This window comes from Melanostigma gelatinosum (assembly GCF_949748355.1).
Source record: "Melanostigma gelatinosum genome assembly, chromosome: 19".
Classification (NCBI taxonomy): domain Eukaryota; kingdom Metazoa; phylum Chordata; class Actinopteri; order Perciformes; family Zoarcidae; genus Melanostigma; species Melanostigma gelatinosum.
In genome coordinates this window covers 13621642-13637060 of record NC_136652.1, presented here as the reverse complement: position 1 = coordinate 13637060, position 15419 = coordinate 13621642, and the positions used below count along the sequence as shown (strand labels likewise).

Here is a 15419-nt window from a genome sequence, read left to right as displayed (position 1 = left end):
CTTTCTATCACCGGTATAATGTACCTCCGCTTTGGCCCGATACATGCATTGTCATTATTCTCAGACTGTCAGAGAACAGGATGTTACAAAAACAACACAGTGCAATAGAGTGACAGCAGTGGTTCAACACAAAGCATTTGAAATAACGTTGATTTCACACAAAAAAAAAATCATTGTGTGAGAAATCTCAGGAGGAAAAGAGTTTGCAAACGTGTAGAAATTGTATCATTGTACATCAGTTTGTTTTCAATGAGAAAAAAGGTCGAGTGGCCACTTGCCCCAACTTTCAGTAAAATACAGTACATTCAGTAAACATGGAACTTTTCTTAAAAATATAATTATGTACACGGAAAGTATATCATCTCGTATTACCAACGCAGTTCCTCCTTATTTACATTGTATTCTCATAGTTCCCAAAAGGGACACACCAAAGGAACAACAAGCCAATCAGAGACCTCCTCAGTCAGTGTCACTCTCATCCTGGTACTTGGCGGTTGCTTTGATGGCGCGTCCGTTTTGTAAAGGCATGTCTTCATAATCACTCCTTTACAAAGGAAAAAGAAAACATCAGCTGGCTTATGCAAGTTCACACTGAATACTACATCACAAACTGTAAGATAAATGCTCACCCATATATTACTTCATCATCTGAGTCATTCAGCATGGAGAAAGCAGGATTATCCTTCAACTGGGAGTCTGGGAAAATAAAAATAAAACAGTCAGGTTATACATGACTTCATCTTTATTATCTACTGAATTTAAATTGTAGCGTATTACCTACCATAAAGTGCATTTTTGGAGGGGGAATACACAAATGCCAATGTGTACAAGTAAAAGTTGAGTAGACCATAGAATGATAAAAATTCAGCTGGTATGTCCGGAGTTAAAGAAGATTTTCTCACTATTTAAAGACATCAACATGGCATCTCACATGTTATATTTAAGTGCAATAATAGTCAAAATGAAATATTGTTTTAAAAGATATAGTTTTGGTAATGAGTAGACAGTTCAGCGACAAAATTGTTTTGGAGAGCCTTGGCACCAAACCTCAGGTAGAGAATGACCATGCTGCAGGAGAAAGAGACACAAGATCGACAGGATGAAGTGAACCACAAAGAGCCTCATCACACACGCACGCACGCTTCTTTTAAGTTTGGGATTTTCCTTAAAACACACCTTAAAATAAGGACCACAAACGTCAGAGCTGTCAAAAACCTGAGCCGGAGATCTAGTGGTTGAAAACAAACAGCCCATTAATGTTATCGTACTAACAGCGATTGACTTGAATCAAACAGAGAGGCGTGCTGTGGATACCCGAGTACGGCATGTTCTTGAGTTCAGAACAAGCTCTGACGACCAGGAAAATCAGGTAGAGGATGTAGAGGGCAACTACAATCAGGAAGAAGCACTTCATGCCCTGGACAAATAACATCGGACTTCATTAAACAGCTGGGAAGACAAACACTGGGTGTACGAAATATAACAATACTGTCCAAACACCTGTACCATTAAAACCTCACCTGGAAGTTCACTATGTCCACTTTATACTGGTAGGTCGGGTCTTGGAGTTCATTAACCCTGCAAAATCAATAGAGGAGAGCAGATATTTTCAGTCCTGTTTATATTCATAGTTTGAATCCTTTAGCGGCTGGTGGAGTCAGACTTACGTTTGCCATATGCCCAGTGTGACCGCTGACAGCCACAGAAGACCGACAATTATCAGCTTAGGCAGGTAGAACGTCAGACATTTCCTCTCGCCCTGTGGAAACGACATCAAAACACAGGAAATAAGATTCATAATACGCTAGAAATGAGAGGAAACCTTTTAAGTACATGTGTAGTACCGGACCCACCTGAACCCTGATGCCATGATAAACACAGAGCCAGAAGAGCAGCAGCGCACACAGGAACAGAGCCTGGAAGAAAGTGTCCAACGTCCCAGGAAACCAGCTGTTCACCAGGAATGACAGCGGGAAAAATGGATCTGAAAGGCAAAAGCAACAAAACACACTAAGCAACAGGTGCAGCCGTAATGGTTCAAATGAGCTACAATAGGGAAGCCAGATTGTACAGGTTTTATTTTAGGGGTGAAATATGACTTGAGGAGAGATAATACTGACGCTCACCATTGTAGAGTAACAGCATAGGGAGCAGGATCGACATCCACTTCTGCTCTATGCCCCAATCCCTCATAGAAAACTTCCTCAGCGAGTGTGCAAACAAACACTGGGGACAGGCAGAGGAAATAGTTTCAGGAATGCATTTGTCAAACACAGATTTTAAGTCACTAATTAGTTAAGAACTAAAAAAGTAATCTGTGCTCTTACCGTCACCATAAAGGTCAACACCACGAAGACAAACCGGAACCAGATCTCCACTTGAGAGAAGCTGGGGTTGTACGTTTTCCACTGAGGAAGAATGTGAAAAATGAGAACAAAAGCAGAAGAAACCAAAAGAGTAAAAAAGGCTGCGGTGCCATGCGAGCCCAAGATATACATCCAATGTAGGAACAATGAGACAATATCAGAGTCAGTGTGCAGAGTTTGTCACGTACCACAAACTTGACTTTGATTTCATACGTGATATTCTCCAGGCCGCTGAAGCTGACCATGACCTGGTACTGGGTGTAGTTCAGATAGCCAAGATGGAGCACAATGATCTCATCACATTTCTGGAAAGGAGAGGCAACGCAGAGTCACTGTTTGCTCAGTCAACAATCCAACTGTCCTGTGCATCAATGACCGGCTCCGAGGAGGTTACTGTGTTACACGACAGCGTTCGCCGATTGACACTTACAGTCCCGCAGTGTAGCGTTCGGGACTTCTGGTGCACATTGTTGATGTGCATCACACTGGCGTCCTGCATCACTCCTTTTAGCTCAACGTTGATCTCAAAGGGCTGCTGGAAGTCTCCCACTGACACAGACAAGCATTTAAAAAAAAAAAAAAGCATGTTGTTAATAACCAAAACCAAATATGTTTGCAAAATAATGGAAGAGATGTGGTGGTCTCACTGTTGCTGTGTTCAACCTGCATCATGCAGGTGAGCCATAGCTGCTGGTTGTAGGTGGTGAGGGGAGGTGAGACGAGGTTGAAGGGCCCAGTCTGAAAACATACAATGAATTAAATTATTAATTGACTGTCTATGTGCTTGCTATTACGGTAGCATACACGGTTTAACCTTACCTTGACTGAGAGGTTCTTGAGAAGTAACTGATCACCACTGTGCTCTTGTTCAGCAATCACCTTAGGACCTACACGCATCAAGAAGACACAATGAATACATGTTTGAGAAGCACTGGACCATCCAGAAAGGGTCAGAGTAGTGTCGAAATAACAGTTTGCATTCTTTACGTATTGTTTTATCATATCTAGATTACAGTCGGAGTCAAGCAGAATTACTCACTCACTTAATTAACCCAACCAACCAACACCCAGCTTGTGCCAGCTGTTGCAGAAATTGTTTATTCGGTCATACCTGCAATCCCAATGAAGATGGTGACGCCAAAGCAGATCAGGAAAAACACGAAAAAATCATCAAAATATCCGTCTTAGTAACGATACTGTTAAACTATCGATATGCCTTTCACCTTTCGGTATTTGTGATTTCAAAATAAAAGGCAGCAATCAACATCACAATTTCGAAGCTAATTTATTTGTAAATCAAAGCTGTTTGAATGGTACCTGATTCAAAACAAATGTCTAATTGAATGAGTAAACGTGTAAATTACAATTGATAAGTGACTTTTTGTGCAAACTTCCAACATGAAAGCACTTGTTAGCGTTAGCTAGCTCAATATTTAGAATTAGTTAACGATAGTACCAATAGCCCATTTCAGGAGAACATCGACACTCAATTACCTTTAGCTAGAAGCAATAGCGTGAGGTTAAGGGTAATGTGAGGAAATAATTAACAAACTTTATAACAGAATTAATGTGACGAGTTCACTCAGAAAGTTAACATCGATAAACCTTCGTTCACGTTACCAGTGAGCGCTGACTTCAAGGATGTTGGTAGATTAGAGAGGTTAGTTTGCTTCATAAGTTAAGCAGGATGGGAGAGTAACACCAGCTGTTGACTCAATATTAGCAGAATAGGCTTAAATGTCTACCACAGCTCCTACCTTCCGTTAACTGTGCAACTTTAGCTACAGCTAGCCTAGACAAGCTACAAGTTGCATTAGCAACATCACATACAAACTCGACAAGCAAACGCTATTCATCCTGAACATTAACAACACATGTTACAGCTAAAGTTAAGATACTGTGAGGACCCAACAGTCAACATCTACTATTTAAATGTGTTCTGGTAACATGAAGCTTAAATAGATTCAGATATGAGTCACCAGGATCTCCTCATGAATATAGATTATGTTTTATCTTTTCACACTTCATCAGGGGAGAGCGCGAACGCAGTCCCCCACTACCAGAAATTATGCAATCGAGATTTCCACATTTGGGAAATTCGCAGAGGTCAGCTCAACCGGAGTGCAATGGCTAAGCCTCGCCCTGGGTGAACCACCTTCTTGATCATGGTATCTCCCTTGCCAGGTAAGTATGAGTTGTACACCTTGGAGACGGAGAAGTCATTCAGAGACAAATCAAGCAAAGTGACGGTGTTAAACATTTAAAAACCCTGAGATTAGAAAGCAGGTGATCATCGAAAATAATTTAACACCAACAAAACACACTTTGGTACCAAGTCTTAAAATGATTATTAACATTTAACTTGAGAAGAAATACCTCATATCCCATCATGCACTAGTGTATCGCCGTATCAAAGGTCAACCTAAAATCACCAGTGTTGTCTATTTTACTTCGGTAAATGAGTAACAGCTCAACCGCAACTTCAAAAGAGATAAAGCGAAATCATAATGCAACCAAACCTCGTTTGATTCACATCTAAAAATCAGAGGAAAGTATAAAAACACACATTTATTTTCCAACAGTTCAAGCACTTCCTGTTTCTTCGTTCACTGCTGGAGGGGAAACTGTCATGTCTGCTACTGCCCCTATCGGTCTGGAGTGTGAACAATGCTGCTTGTTAATTAAACACACATCTATCTCTGTGCTTCTACTGTTTGTTACTAACAGCACGAAGAGTTCATTTAGATTACAGAAAGTGAAGTGCTGACATATTAAGAGTATTTGCTTTTATGCAGAAAGCAGACTGGGAAACAACAGCAGCAGCAGAAATTAAGCAGAGGATTCTTGCTTTTGAAGAATTAGCTGGCCTGAAAATTAACTATGGAGCAGATTGGATGTAGAACTGTTCAGGTAAAATTATATAGTATAGATAGATATTTATGTGTCTGGATGAAAATGAACAAAATGCAGGACTTTAAAGCGTTTTCACAAAGATAAACTGATCTCTGTCTCCCTCTGGTATATAGTGTAGATATGTATGTGTCTGGATGAAAATGAACAAAAAACAGGACTTTAAAGCGTTTTCACAAAGAAACTGATCTCTGTCTCCCTCTGGTTGCGGAAAATATGCAGGAAACCGCACTGAGTCTGAAATATCAGCAGCTCACAGTAAACTATATAGTATGCTGTACTCTGTGCATTGTGCTCAAGTAACGTTGCTTATTTCAATATTGGAAACATGGGAAAAAATCATCAAAATATCCGTCTTAGTAACGATACTGTTAAACTATCGATATGCCTTTCACCTTTCGGTATTTGTGCTTTCAAAATAAAAGGCAGCAATCAACATCACAATTTCGAAGCTAATTTATTAATAAATCAAAGCTGTTTGAATGGTACCTGATTCAAAACAAATTTCTAATTGAATGAGTAAACGTGTAAATTACAATTGATAAGTGACTTTTTGCACAAACTTCCAACATGAAAGCACTTGTTAGCGTTAGCTAGCTCAATATTTAGAATTAGTTAACGATAGTACCAATAGCCCATTTCAGGAGAACATCGACACTCAATTACCTTTAGCTAGAAGCAATAGCGTGAGGTTAAGGGTAATGTGAGGAAATAATTAACAAACTTTATAACAGAATTAATGTGACCGAGTTCACTCAGAAAGTTAACATCGATAAACCTTCGTTCACATTACCAGTGAGCGCTGACTTCAAGGATGTTGGTAGATTAGAGAGGTTAGTTTGCTTCATAAATTAAGCAGGATGGGAGAGTAACACCAGCTGTTGACTCAATATTAGCAGAACAGGCTTAAATGTCTACCACAGCTCATACCTTCCGTTAACGGGTCCCTGTGCAACTTTAGCTACAGCTAGCCTAGACAAGCTACAAGTTGCATGAGCAACATCACATACAAACTCGACAAGGAAACGCTGTTCATCCTGAACATTGTAACAACACATGTTACAGCTAAAGTTAATGTTGAGATACTGTGAGGACCCAACAGTCAACATCTACTATTTAAATATGTTCTGGTAACATGAAGCTTAAATAGATTCAAATATGATTCACCAGGATCTCCTCATGAATATAGATTATGTTTTATCTTTATACACTTTATCAGGGGAGAGCGCGAACGCAGTCCCCCACTACCAGAAATTATGCAATCGAGATTTCCACATTTGGGAAATTCGCAGAGGTCAGCTCAACCGGAGTGCAATGGCTAAGCCTCGCCCTGGGTGAACCACCTTCTTGATCATGGTATCTCCCTTGCCAGGTAAGTATGAGTTGTACACGTTGGAGACGGAGAAGTCATTCAGAGACAAACCAAGCAAAGTGACGGTGTTAAACATTTAAAAACCCTGAGATTAGAAAGCAGGTGATTATCGAAAATAATTTAACACCAACAAAACACACTTTGGTACCAAGTCTTGAAATGATTATTAACATTTAACTTGAGAAGAAATACCTATATCCCATCATGCACTAGTGTATCTCCATATCAAAGGTCAACCTAAAATGACCAGTGTTGTCTATTTTAATTCGGTAAATGAGTAACAGCTCAACCGCAACTTCAAAAGAGATAAAGCTAAATCATAATGCAACCAAACCTCGTTTGAGTCACATCTAAAAATCTGAGGAAAGTATAAAAACACACATTTGTTTTCCAACATTCAAGCACTTCCTGTTTCTTTGTGCACTGCTGGAGGGAAAACTGTCATGTCTGCTACTGCCCCTATCGGTCTGGAGTGTGAACAATGCTGCTCGTTAAACACACATCTATATATGTGCTTCTACTGTTTGTTACTAACAGCACGAAGAGTTCATTTAGATTACAGAAAGTGAAGTGCTGACATATTAAGAGTATTTGCTTTTGTTTTTATACAGAAAGCAGACTGTAAACAACAGCAGCAGCAGAAATTAAACAGAGGATTCGCTGGCCTGAAAATTAACTATGGAGCAGAATGGAGGTAGAACTGTTAAGGGAAAAATATATGCTTGCCATTTAGTATAGATATTTATCATGTGTGTGGATGAAAATGTACAAAGTGCAGGACTTTAAGCGTTAATATTTTCACAAAGATAAATTGATGTCTGTCTCCCTCTGGTGGTGGAAAGTATGCAGGAAACTGCACATACATAACCTAACATAACCATATAACTTGTGGTGTAACGGATCCGTATGGATCACCCCACACGGCTCGGCACACATGTGAACCGCAGACTTTTTTTTTTAGTTTAATCATCATACTGCCCCTATCGGTCTGGAGTGTGAATGCTATTTCTGGTCACTTGATGCGTTACTGACCAACAAGCACTACGAAAGAGTAACGTTACTTTAAAATCCGTTTTATATCTTTAATGGAGATAGAACTGATAAGGTAAGCTATATGATCGAGATTTAATATAGATATTTGTAATGACGGGATCGTGTGTGTGGATGAAAATGAACAAAATGCGGGGCTTTAAGCGTTAATGTTTTCACAAAAATAAATGTATCTTTCTCGCCCTCTGGTGGCGGAAACTATGCAGGAAACATAGTACGCTGTACTCTGTCCATTGTGCTCAAGTAACGTTGCACATTTCAATATTGGAAACATGGAAAAAATCATCAAAATATCCGTGTTAGTAACGATACTGTTAAAACCATCGCTATGCGGACACCCATGAGACAGACCTCGTGCATCAAGCTAGCACCAGAACCATTTACCTTTCCGGTATTTGTGTTTTCAAAATAAAGGTTGTACGGCAGCAATCAACGTCACAGTTTCGAAGATAATGTAATGATTAGCTAGTCAAAGCTGTTCAAATGGTATCGGATTCAAAACAATTTATAATTGAAGGAGTAAACGTGTAAATTACAATACTAAACCACGCAAATTACAATTGATAAGTGACTTTTTGCACGAACTTCAACACGAAAACGAAAGTGCTACTTAATAACACTTAATAATTACCTTTAGGTAGAAGTAATAGCGTGAGGTTAAGGGTAATGTGAGGAAATAACAAACGAACTTCATGACGTTCATTAATGTGACCAAGTTCACCTTAACATCGATAAACCATCGTTAACGTTACCAATGTCTACCACCATTCCTACCTTCCTTAATTAGCGCGTCCCTATGCAAATTTAGCTACAGCTAGCCTAGCGAAGCTACAGATTTTGCTAGCAACATCACATACAAACTCGACGAACTAACGCTATAACGTTATCCTGAACATTAACAACACATGTTACAGCTAAAGTTAATGTCGATATACTGTGAGGAATAAAGATAGAATACACTGTTTATAGAAACTGGTTTGTAAAAGCATTAACCTTCACCGACCTGAAGCTGTCCTCCCGACGAGCCAGCGAGTGAATACAAGGTGCGGTCAGCTTGATGTTATATAACCAGAAATGCAGCAAATGCGTTTAAGTTTAGCTTCATAACACATTTGTAAGTTGTTTTTTTATCAACACGATGAACATGTACTGGCACATCAACTCTAATGTCACCCAAGTCACTGTTGTTTTTAAAAACGCTGCAGGTAGTGCAATCATTGTGTGATTCGTCTACCGAACATAAGCATATAACTAGCTCATAGGTTTTTAATAAAGTAATGTTACATGTTTAATGAAAAATAAATTAATTATAACTTATCAAGCAGGCAGAAAAAACGGTGTTTTCCTCTGATTGTGTATGCCTTTGCATTGAAGTAGCTCAGGTCACTGTGTTTTGATACATTTTCATCATATTGGACAACTATTTAAAGTTAGCAAACGTTAATTGACTGTGTTAAATTTCGTAACTTGGCTAATTTCATGACCATTAAGTTCGGAATCTTGTAAGCTCATTTTGTATAATAAATGCTTATCACAACACACACCTTATTATTTCGTTTTTCAGTTTATAAAAAAAAAAGATTTTAGTTGGTTCCTTTTATTCTGAAGAAGTGCGACCGGAAGTGTCCTGGGTAACTTGGTCCCTTCTCATAGTTAGCTTATAGCTACACGCTACATGCTATTCTCGGCTCACACATCGGAGGCACTATAATGGACGAGTATCAGACAGAAGAGGAGACTGCGTTCGTCGTTGAAGAAGTGACCAAAATCATTGAAGAGGTAAAGTAAAAAGACACGATGCCTCTCGGTTTATCCTCAGAGTTTAATACATTGTATAGGCTCGTTGCTTCGGCTAGTTTGCAACTTTATGTTTATACCGACCTGTTGGTTGCTAAGGACACTTTAACGGTTGCACATAACGTATTTTCCTCTAGAATGGCGTACTGCATTGTGCTGTGCAAATTGTATTGTATGATGCGGATTGCAAAGCCGTTGATTTATAACCTCGACTTGTATTACAGTATCATTGCGAGGTTATTAAAAGGTAACACACTGTGTTTGTTGATTAGTTGCTGACATGTGTTTACACTGTCTCTAGTCGGTGGAAGCAGCCATCGGAGGAAGTGCCTACCAGCACAGCCGAGTGAACCAGTGGAGCACCAGTGTAGTGGAGCAGAGCCTCAGTCAACTCAGCAAACTCGGGAAGCCTTTCAAATACATAGGTACATGTGCAACCATAGCATTTTTGTGGTTCTTGGGCTATGTAGTTGATATTAAAAGATGTCTGTTGCCCCCCAGTGAACTGTATCATCATGCAAAAGAATGGAGCAGGTCTGCAAACATCTTGCACATGCTTCTGGGACAACTCTACTGATGGTAAAATACATAATACGTTTTCTCTTCTGTCAGCTTTTGGGTGGTCAGCTCTCAGAGACTGGTGGCATGTTGTCCATATTATAAATGTGTAAATATTGAGATAATACTGAATGTATTTTGTACTTACACCCAACAGGAAGCTGCACAGTGAGATGGGAGAACGAGTCCATGTACTGTATCATCAGTGTTTTTGGGCTGGCCATCTGAACCAACTACAATGCAACTGAAGTGTTTGAAATCTGTAGGAAGTTGTGTATTCACGTTGGCTATATTTGAATAAACTGTTATATTTTTGTATATTAAGTGCTAACTGATTAAAACAATACTGTGCTGTATACACTTTGCTTTATTTACATGTGACGTGACAGAGTGCTACATGTACAGCTTTCATCTTATGAAGCAACAAAAAATGTAGGAATTTTGCATCATACAAGGACCCACAACAACCTCATTTAACCACTTTAAACTACATTCACACTGAAAGAATCAAAAATGTACATTTATGTCAAAACATTTATACATTGACATAAAAGAAACATAAAGACAAGGCACCATCTTGAATATAATACATGTTCACATGAAACATTTGATTTGGCTGTTTTTGTCCATAACCACAGTTTTATAAAATAACAAAGTTCAGCACATCTCACATTGCGAGCAATATCGGGAAAGTTACGGCAGAAAAAAGGATTGCTTAAAATAATGTGTTCAACATGAGGCAAAAAAGAGATTTGGCCAATGGTCTGTCTACTGTATGTGTGGGGATAAGAAACATTTTGTCAGTAGTCCTCTACATTCAGTTGTGTAAAATCCAAGCAGTTCATCAAAAGCCATTCATCCAGATAACACAGTATCAAATCACTTTTTAGAGAAATAAGTTAAGATCTTAAACTAGTGCAATTACAAAGCTGTTTTCTGAGGGAAGAAGTGGTAAGAGAGACGTGAGACCTACTCCTGTTAAGGCTCTCCCTGTATTTAAAAAAAAAAAAATGTCAGCCAGCATTCCTATGGCCCTTTAAATCACATTCATCACTCATGCCAGTGCTGGTGAGCCCAAAATGTGCACTTACAGCTGCTGCAGCATCCTCTACTTTCTATCACCGGTATAATGTACCTCCGCTTTGGCCCGATACATGCATTGTCATTATTCTCAGACTGTCAGAGAACAGGATGTTACAAAAACAACACAGTGCAATAGAGTGACAGCAGTGGTTCAACACAAAGCATTTGAAATAACGTTGATTTCACACAAAAAGAAAAATCATTGTGTGAGAAATCTCAGGAGGAAAAGAGTTTGCAAACGTGTAGAAATTGTATCATTGTACTTCAGTTTGTTTTCAATGAGAAAAAAGGTCGAGTGGCCACTTGCCCCAACTTTCAGTAAAATACAGTACATTCAGTAGACATGGAACTTTTCTTAAAAATATAATTATGTACACGGAAAGTATATCATCTCGTATTACCAACGCAGTTCCTCCTTATTTACATTGTATTCTCATAGTTCCCAAAAGGGACACACCAAAGGAACAACAAGCCAATCAGAGACCTCCTCAGTCAGTGTCACTCTCATCCTGGTACTTGGCGGTTGCTTTGATGGCGCGTCCGTTTTGTAAAGGCATGTCTTCATAATCACTCCTTTACAAAGGAAAAAGAAAACATCAGCTGGCTTATGCAAGTTCACACTGAATACTACATCACAAACTGTAAGATAAATGCTCACCCATATATTACTTCATCATCTGAGTCATTCAGCATGGAGAAAGCAGGATTATCCTTCAACTGGGAGTCTGGGAAAATAAAAATAAAACAGTCAGGTTATACATGACTTCATCTTTATTATCTACTGAATTTAAATTGTAGCGTATTACCTACCATAAAGTGCATTTTTGGAGGGGGAATACACAAATGCCAATGTGTACAAGTAAAAGTTGAGTAGACCATAGAATGATAAAAATTCAGCTGGTATGTCCGGAGTTAAAGAAGATTTTCTCACTATTTAAAGACATCAACATGGCATCTCACATGTTATATTTAAGTGCAATAATAGTCAAAATGAAATATTGTTTTAAAAGATATAGTTTTGGTAATGAGTAGACAGTTCAGCGACAAAATTGTTTTGGAGAGCCTTGGCACCAAACCTCAGGTAGAGAATGACCATGCTGCAGGAGAAAGAGACACAAGATCGACAGGATGAAGTGAACCACAAAGAGCCTCATCACACACGCACGCACGCTTCTTTTAAGTTTGGGATTTTCCTTAAAACACACCTTAAAATAAGGACCACAAACGTCAGAGCTGTCAAAAACCTGAGCCGGAGATCTAGTGGTTGAAAACAAACAGCCCATTAATGTTATCGTACTAACAGCGATTGACTTGAATCAAACAGAGAGGCGTGCTGTGGATACCCGAGTACGGCATGTTCTTGAGTTCAGAACAAGCTCTGACGACCAGGAAAATCAGGTAGAGGATGTAGAGGGCAACTACAATCAGGAAGAAGCACTTCATGCCCTGGACAAATAACATCGGACTTCATTAAACAGCTGGGAAGACAAACACTGGGTGTACGAAATATAACAATACTGTCCAAACACCTGTACCATTAAAACCTCACCTGGAAGTTCACTATGTCCACTTTATACTGGTAGGTCGGGTCTTGGAGTTCATTAACCCTGCAAAATCAATAGAGGAGAGCAGATATTTTCAGTCCTGTTTATATTCATAGTTTGAATCCTTTAGCGGCCGGTGGAGTCAGACTTACGTTTGCCATATGCCCAGTGTGACCGCTGACAGCCACAGAAGACCGACAATTATCAGCTTAGGCAGGTAGAACGTCAGACATTTCCTCTCGCCCTGTGGAAACGACATCAAAACACAGGAAATAAGATTCATAATACGCTAGAAATGAGAGGAAACCTTTTAAGTACATGTGTAGTACCGGACCCACCTGAACCCTGATGCCATGATAAACACAGAGCCAGAAGAGCAGCAGCGCACACAGGAACAGAGCCTGGAAGAAAGTGTCCAACGTCCCAGGAAACCAGCTGTTCACCAGGAATGACAGCGGGAAAAATGGATCTGAAAGGCAAAAGCAACAAAACACACTAAGCAACAGGTGCAGCCGTAATGGTTCAAATGAGCTACAATAGGGAAGCCAGATTGTACAGGTTTTATTTTAGGGGTGAAATATGACTTGAGGAGAGATAATACTGACGCTCACCATTGTAGAGTAACAGCATAGGGAGCAGGATCGACATCCACTTCTGCTCTATGCCCCAATCCCTCATAGAAAACTTCCTCAGCGAGTGTGCAAACAAACACTGGGGACAGGCAGAGGAAAGAGTTTCAGGAATGCATTTGTCAAACACAGATTTTAAGTCACTAATTAGTTAAGAACTAAAAAAGTAATCTGTGCTCTTACCGTCACCATAAAGGTCAACACCACGAAGACAAACCGGAACCAGATCTCCACTTGAGAGAAGCTGGGGTTGTACGTTTTCCACTGAGGAAGAATGTGAAAAATGAGAACAAAAGCAGAAGAAACCAAAAGAGTAAAAAAGGCTGCGGTGCCATGCGAGCCCAGGATATACATCCAATGTAGGAACAATGAGACAATATCAGAGTCAGTGTGCAGAGTTTGTCACGTACCACAAACTTGACTTTGATTTCATACGTGATATTCTCCAGGCCGCTGAAGCTGACCATGACCTGGTACTGGGTGTAGTTCAGATAGCCAAGATGGAGCACAATGATCTCATCACATTTCTGGAAAGGAGAGGCAACAAACGCAGAGTCACTGTTTGCTCAGTCAACAATCCAACTGTCCTGTGCATCAATGACCGGCTCCGAGGAGGTTACTGTGTTACACGACAGCGTTCGCCGATTGACACTTACAGTCCCGCAGTGTAGCGTTCGGGACTTCTGGTGCACATTGTTGATGTGCATCACACTGGCGTCCTGCATCACTCCTTTTAGCTCAACGTTGATCTCAAAGGGCTGCTGGAAGTCTCCCACTGACACAGACAAGCATTTAAAAAAAAAAAAAGCATGTTGTTAATAACCAAAACCAAATATGTTTGCAAAATAATGGAAGAGATGTGGTGGTCTCACTGTTGCTGTGTTCAACCTGCATCATGCAGGTGAGCCATAGCTGCTGGTTGTAGGTGGTGAGGGGAGGTGAGACGAGGTTGAAGGGCCCAGTCTGAAAACATACAATGAATTAAATTATTAATTGACTGTCTATGTGCTTGCTATTACGGTAGCATACACGGTTTAACCTTACCTTGACTGAGAGGTTCTTGAGAAGTAACTGATCACCACTGTGCTCTTGTTCAGCAATCACCTTAGGACCTACACGCATCAAGAAGACACAATGAATACATGTTTGAGAAGCACTGGACCATCCAGAAAGGGTCAGAGTAGTGTCGAAATAACAGTTTGCATTCTTTACGTATTGTTTTATCATATCTAGATTACAGTCGGAGTCAAGCAGAATTACTCACTCACTTAATTAACCCAACCAACCAACACCCAGCTTGTGCCAGCTGTTGCAGAAATTGTTTATTCGGTCATACCTGCAATCCCAATGAAGATGGTGACGCCAAAGCAGATCAGGAAAAACACGAAGACCAAGACAAAATGTCTTTTGGACAGCGTGTAGAGCCGCATGGGGGCCAGTCTGTCAGAGGGAGACATGAACACACACACACACACACACACACACACACACACACACACACACACACACACACACACACACACACACACACACACACACACACACACACACACACACACACACACACACACACTAATCAGCAGCGACAGAGAGGCAGCGGAACCAACCGACGTGGTCAACGCTGTTAAGCCTGCTGTGGTTCAGGTGCGGGTATGTCTACACTGCTAGCTTCCATGCTAGCTTATGCTAGCAGTAACAGATGGCAGGAGAAGAGCCACACAGAGTGGTTTCGAACACGCTCCCGCACACATGTAAACACCGGTGTATCCACCGAACACAGCTTCACTTACAGCTCCATTTATTTCGGTTCTCGGTGTCGATGCCGGTGGAGAAAATAAAACGGAAACAAACATTAGCGGTGACTCCACATCCGTGTATCAACATCAGTCTGCGATAACTGGACTGCAACGTCACCGAGTGGGAGGAGCCGTGGTCATGTGACTACCCTCGAGCGGGGCTTCCCTGCTCCTTTATGAGATACATGAAGCTGTCATGTTCATTACAATGATTCCACATCTACGGTCATGTTCCAGTGTTAGACATTAGGTTTATGTGTCATTTTACTTGTGGCTGAGACTTATGTTTAGCTAAAAATGCGTATAGTTTAGAA

The 15419-nt window shown here is 40.3% G+C and overlaps 3 protein-coding genes across 4 annotated transcripts; 1 reads left to right on the top strand and 2 right to left on the bottom strand.

The window, feature by feature from the left end:
* Positions 1-352: 352 nt before the first annotated feature.
* Positions 353-8466, bottom strand: LOC306793530 (transmembrane protein 181-like; the record flags this gene model as incomplete). Its single annotated transcript, XM_079291173.1, has 16 exons — positions 353-544; positions 630-696; positions 782-871; positions 986-1068; positions 1177-1228; positions 1315-1417; positions 1521-1578; positions 1668-1759; positions 1854-1984; positions 2127-2226; positions 2328-2408; positions 2555-2671; positions 2797-2915; positions 3014-3104; positions 3186-3253; positions 8451-8466. 16 exons carry the CDS (start codon positions 8464-8466, stop codon positions 460-462), a joined length of 1353 nt encoding a protein of 450 aa, XP_079147299.1. The 3' UTR covers positions 353-459.
* Positions 7684-10409, top strand: LOC306793751 (dynein light chain Tctex-type 1-like). 2 transcript variants are annotated; one of them, XM_079291506.1, is made up of 5 exons: positions 7684-7753; positions 9352-9477; positions 9797-9920; positions 9997-10074; positions 10211-10409. In XM_079291506.1, the coding sequence occupies exons 2-5, from the start codon at positions 9409-9411 to the stop codon at positions 10279-10281; spliced, it is 342 nt and encodes a 113-aa protein (XP_079147632.1). In that variant the 5' UTR covers positions 7684-7753; positions 9352-9408; the 3' UTR covers positions 10282-10409. The 2 variants fall into 2 exon arrangements, with proteins under 2 accessions (XP_079147632.1, XP_079147633.1); XM_079291507.1 differs by lacking the exon at positions 9997-10074.
* Positions 10409-15192, bottom strand: LOC306793750 (transmembrane protein 181-like). The gene is made up of 17 exons (XM_079291505.1): positions 15100-15192; positions 14646-14749; positions 14354-14421; positions 14182-14272; positions 13966-14084; positions 13720-13836; positions 13493-13573; positions 13292-13391; positions 13019-13149; positions 12833-12924; positions 12686-12743; positions 12480-12582; positions 12342-12393; positions 12151-12233; positions 11947-12036; positions 11795-11861; positions 10409-11709 (listed from the first exon to the last, which is right to left on the bottom strand). Exons 1-17 carry the CDS (start codon positions 15105-15107, stop codon positions 11625-11627), a joined length of 1449 nt encoding a protein of 482 aa, XP_079147631.1. The 5' UTR covers positions 15108-15192; the 3' UTR covers positions 10409-11624.
* Between the last annotated feature and the right edge of the window lie 227 nt (positions 15193-15419).

Excerpts from the sequence above, each read along its gene's own strand:
- LOC306793751 (XM_079291506.1), top strand. The coding sequence starts at position 9,409 with ATGGACGAGTATCAGACAGAAGAGGAGACTGCGTTCGTCGTTGAAGAA. Across the intron at positions 9,478-9,796 it reads TGACCAAAATCATTGAAGAG|TCGGTGGAAGCAGCCATCGG; the intron begins GTAAAGTAAAAA and ends CACTGTCTCTAG. Across the intron at positions 9,921-9,996 it reads GAAGCCTTTCAAATACATAG|TGAACTGTATCATCATGCAA; the intron begins GTACATGTGCAA and ends GTTGCCCCCCAG.
- LOC306793750 (XM_079291505.1), bottom strand. Across the intron at positions 13,392-13,492 it reads TGTTGACCTTTATGGTGACG|TGTTTGTTTGCACACTCGCT; the intron begins GTAAGAGCACAG and ends GCCTGTCCCCAG. Across the intron at positions 12,583-12,685 it reads TGGACATAGTGAACTTCCAG|GGCATGAAGTGCTTCTTCCT; the intron begins GTGAGGTTTTAA and ends TTATTTGTCCAG.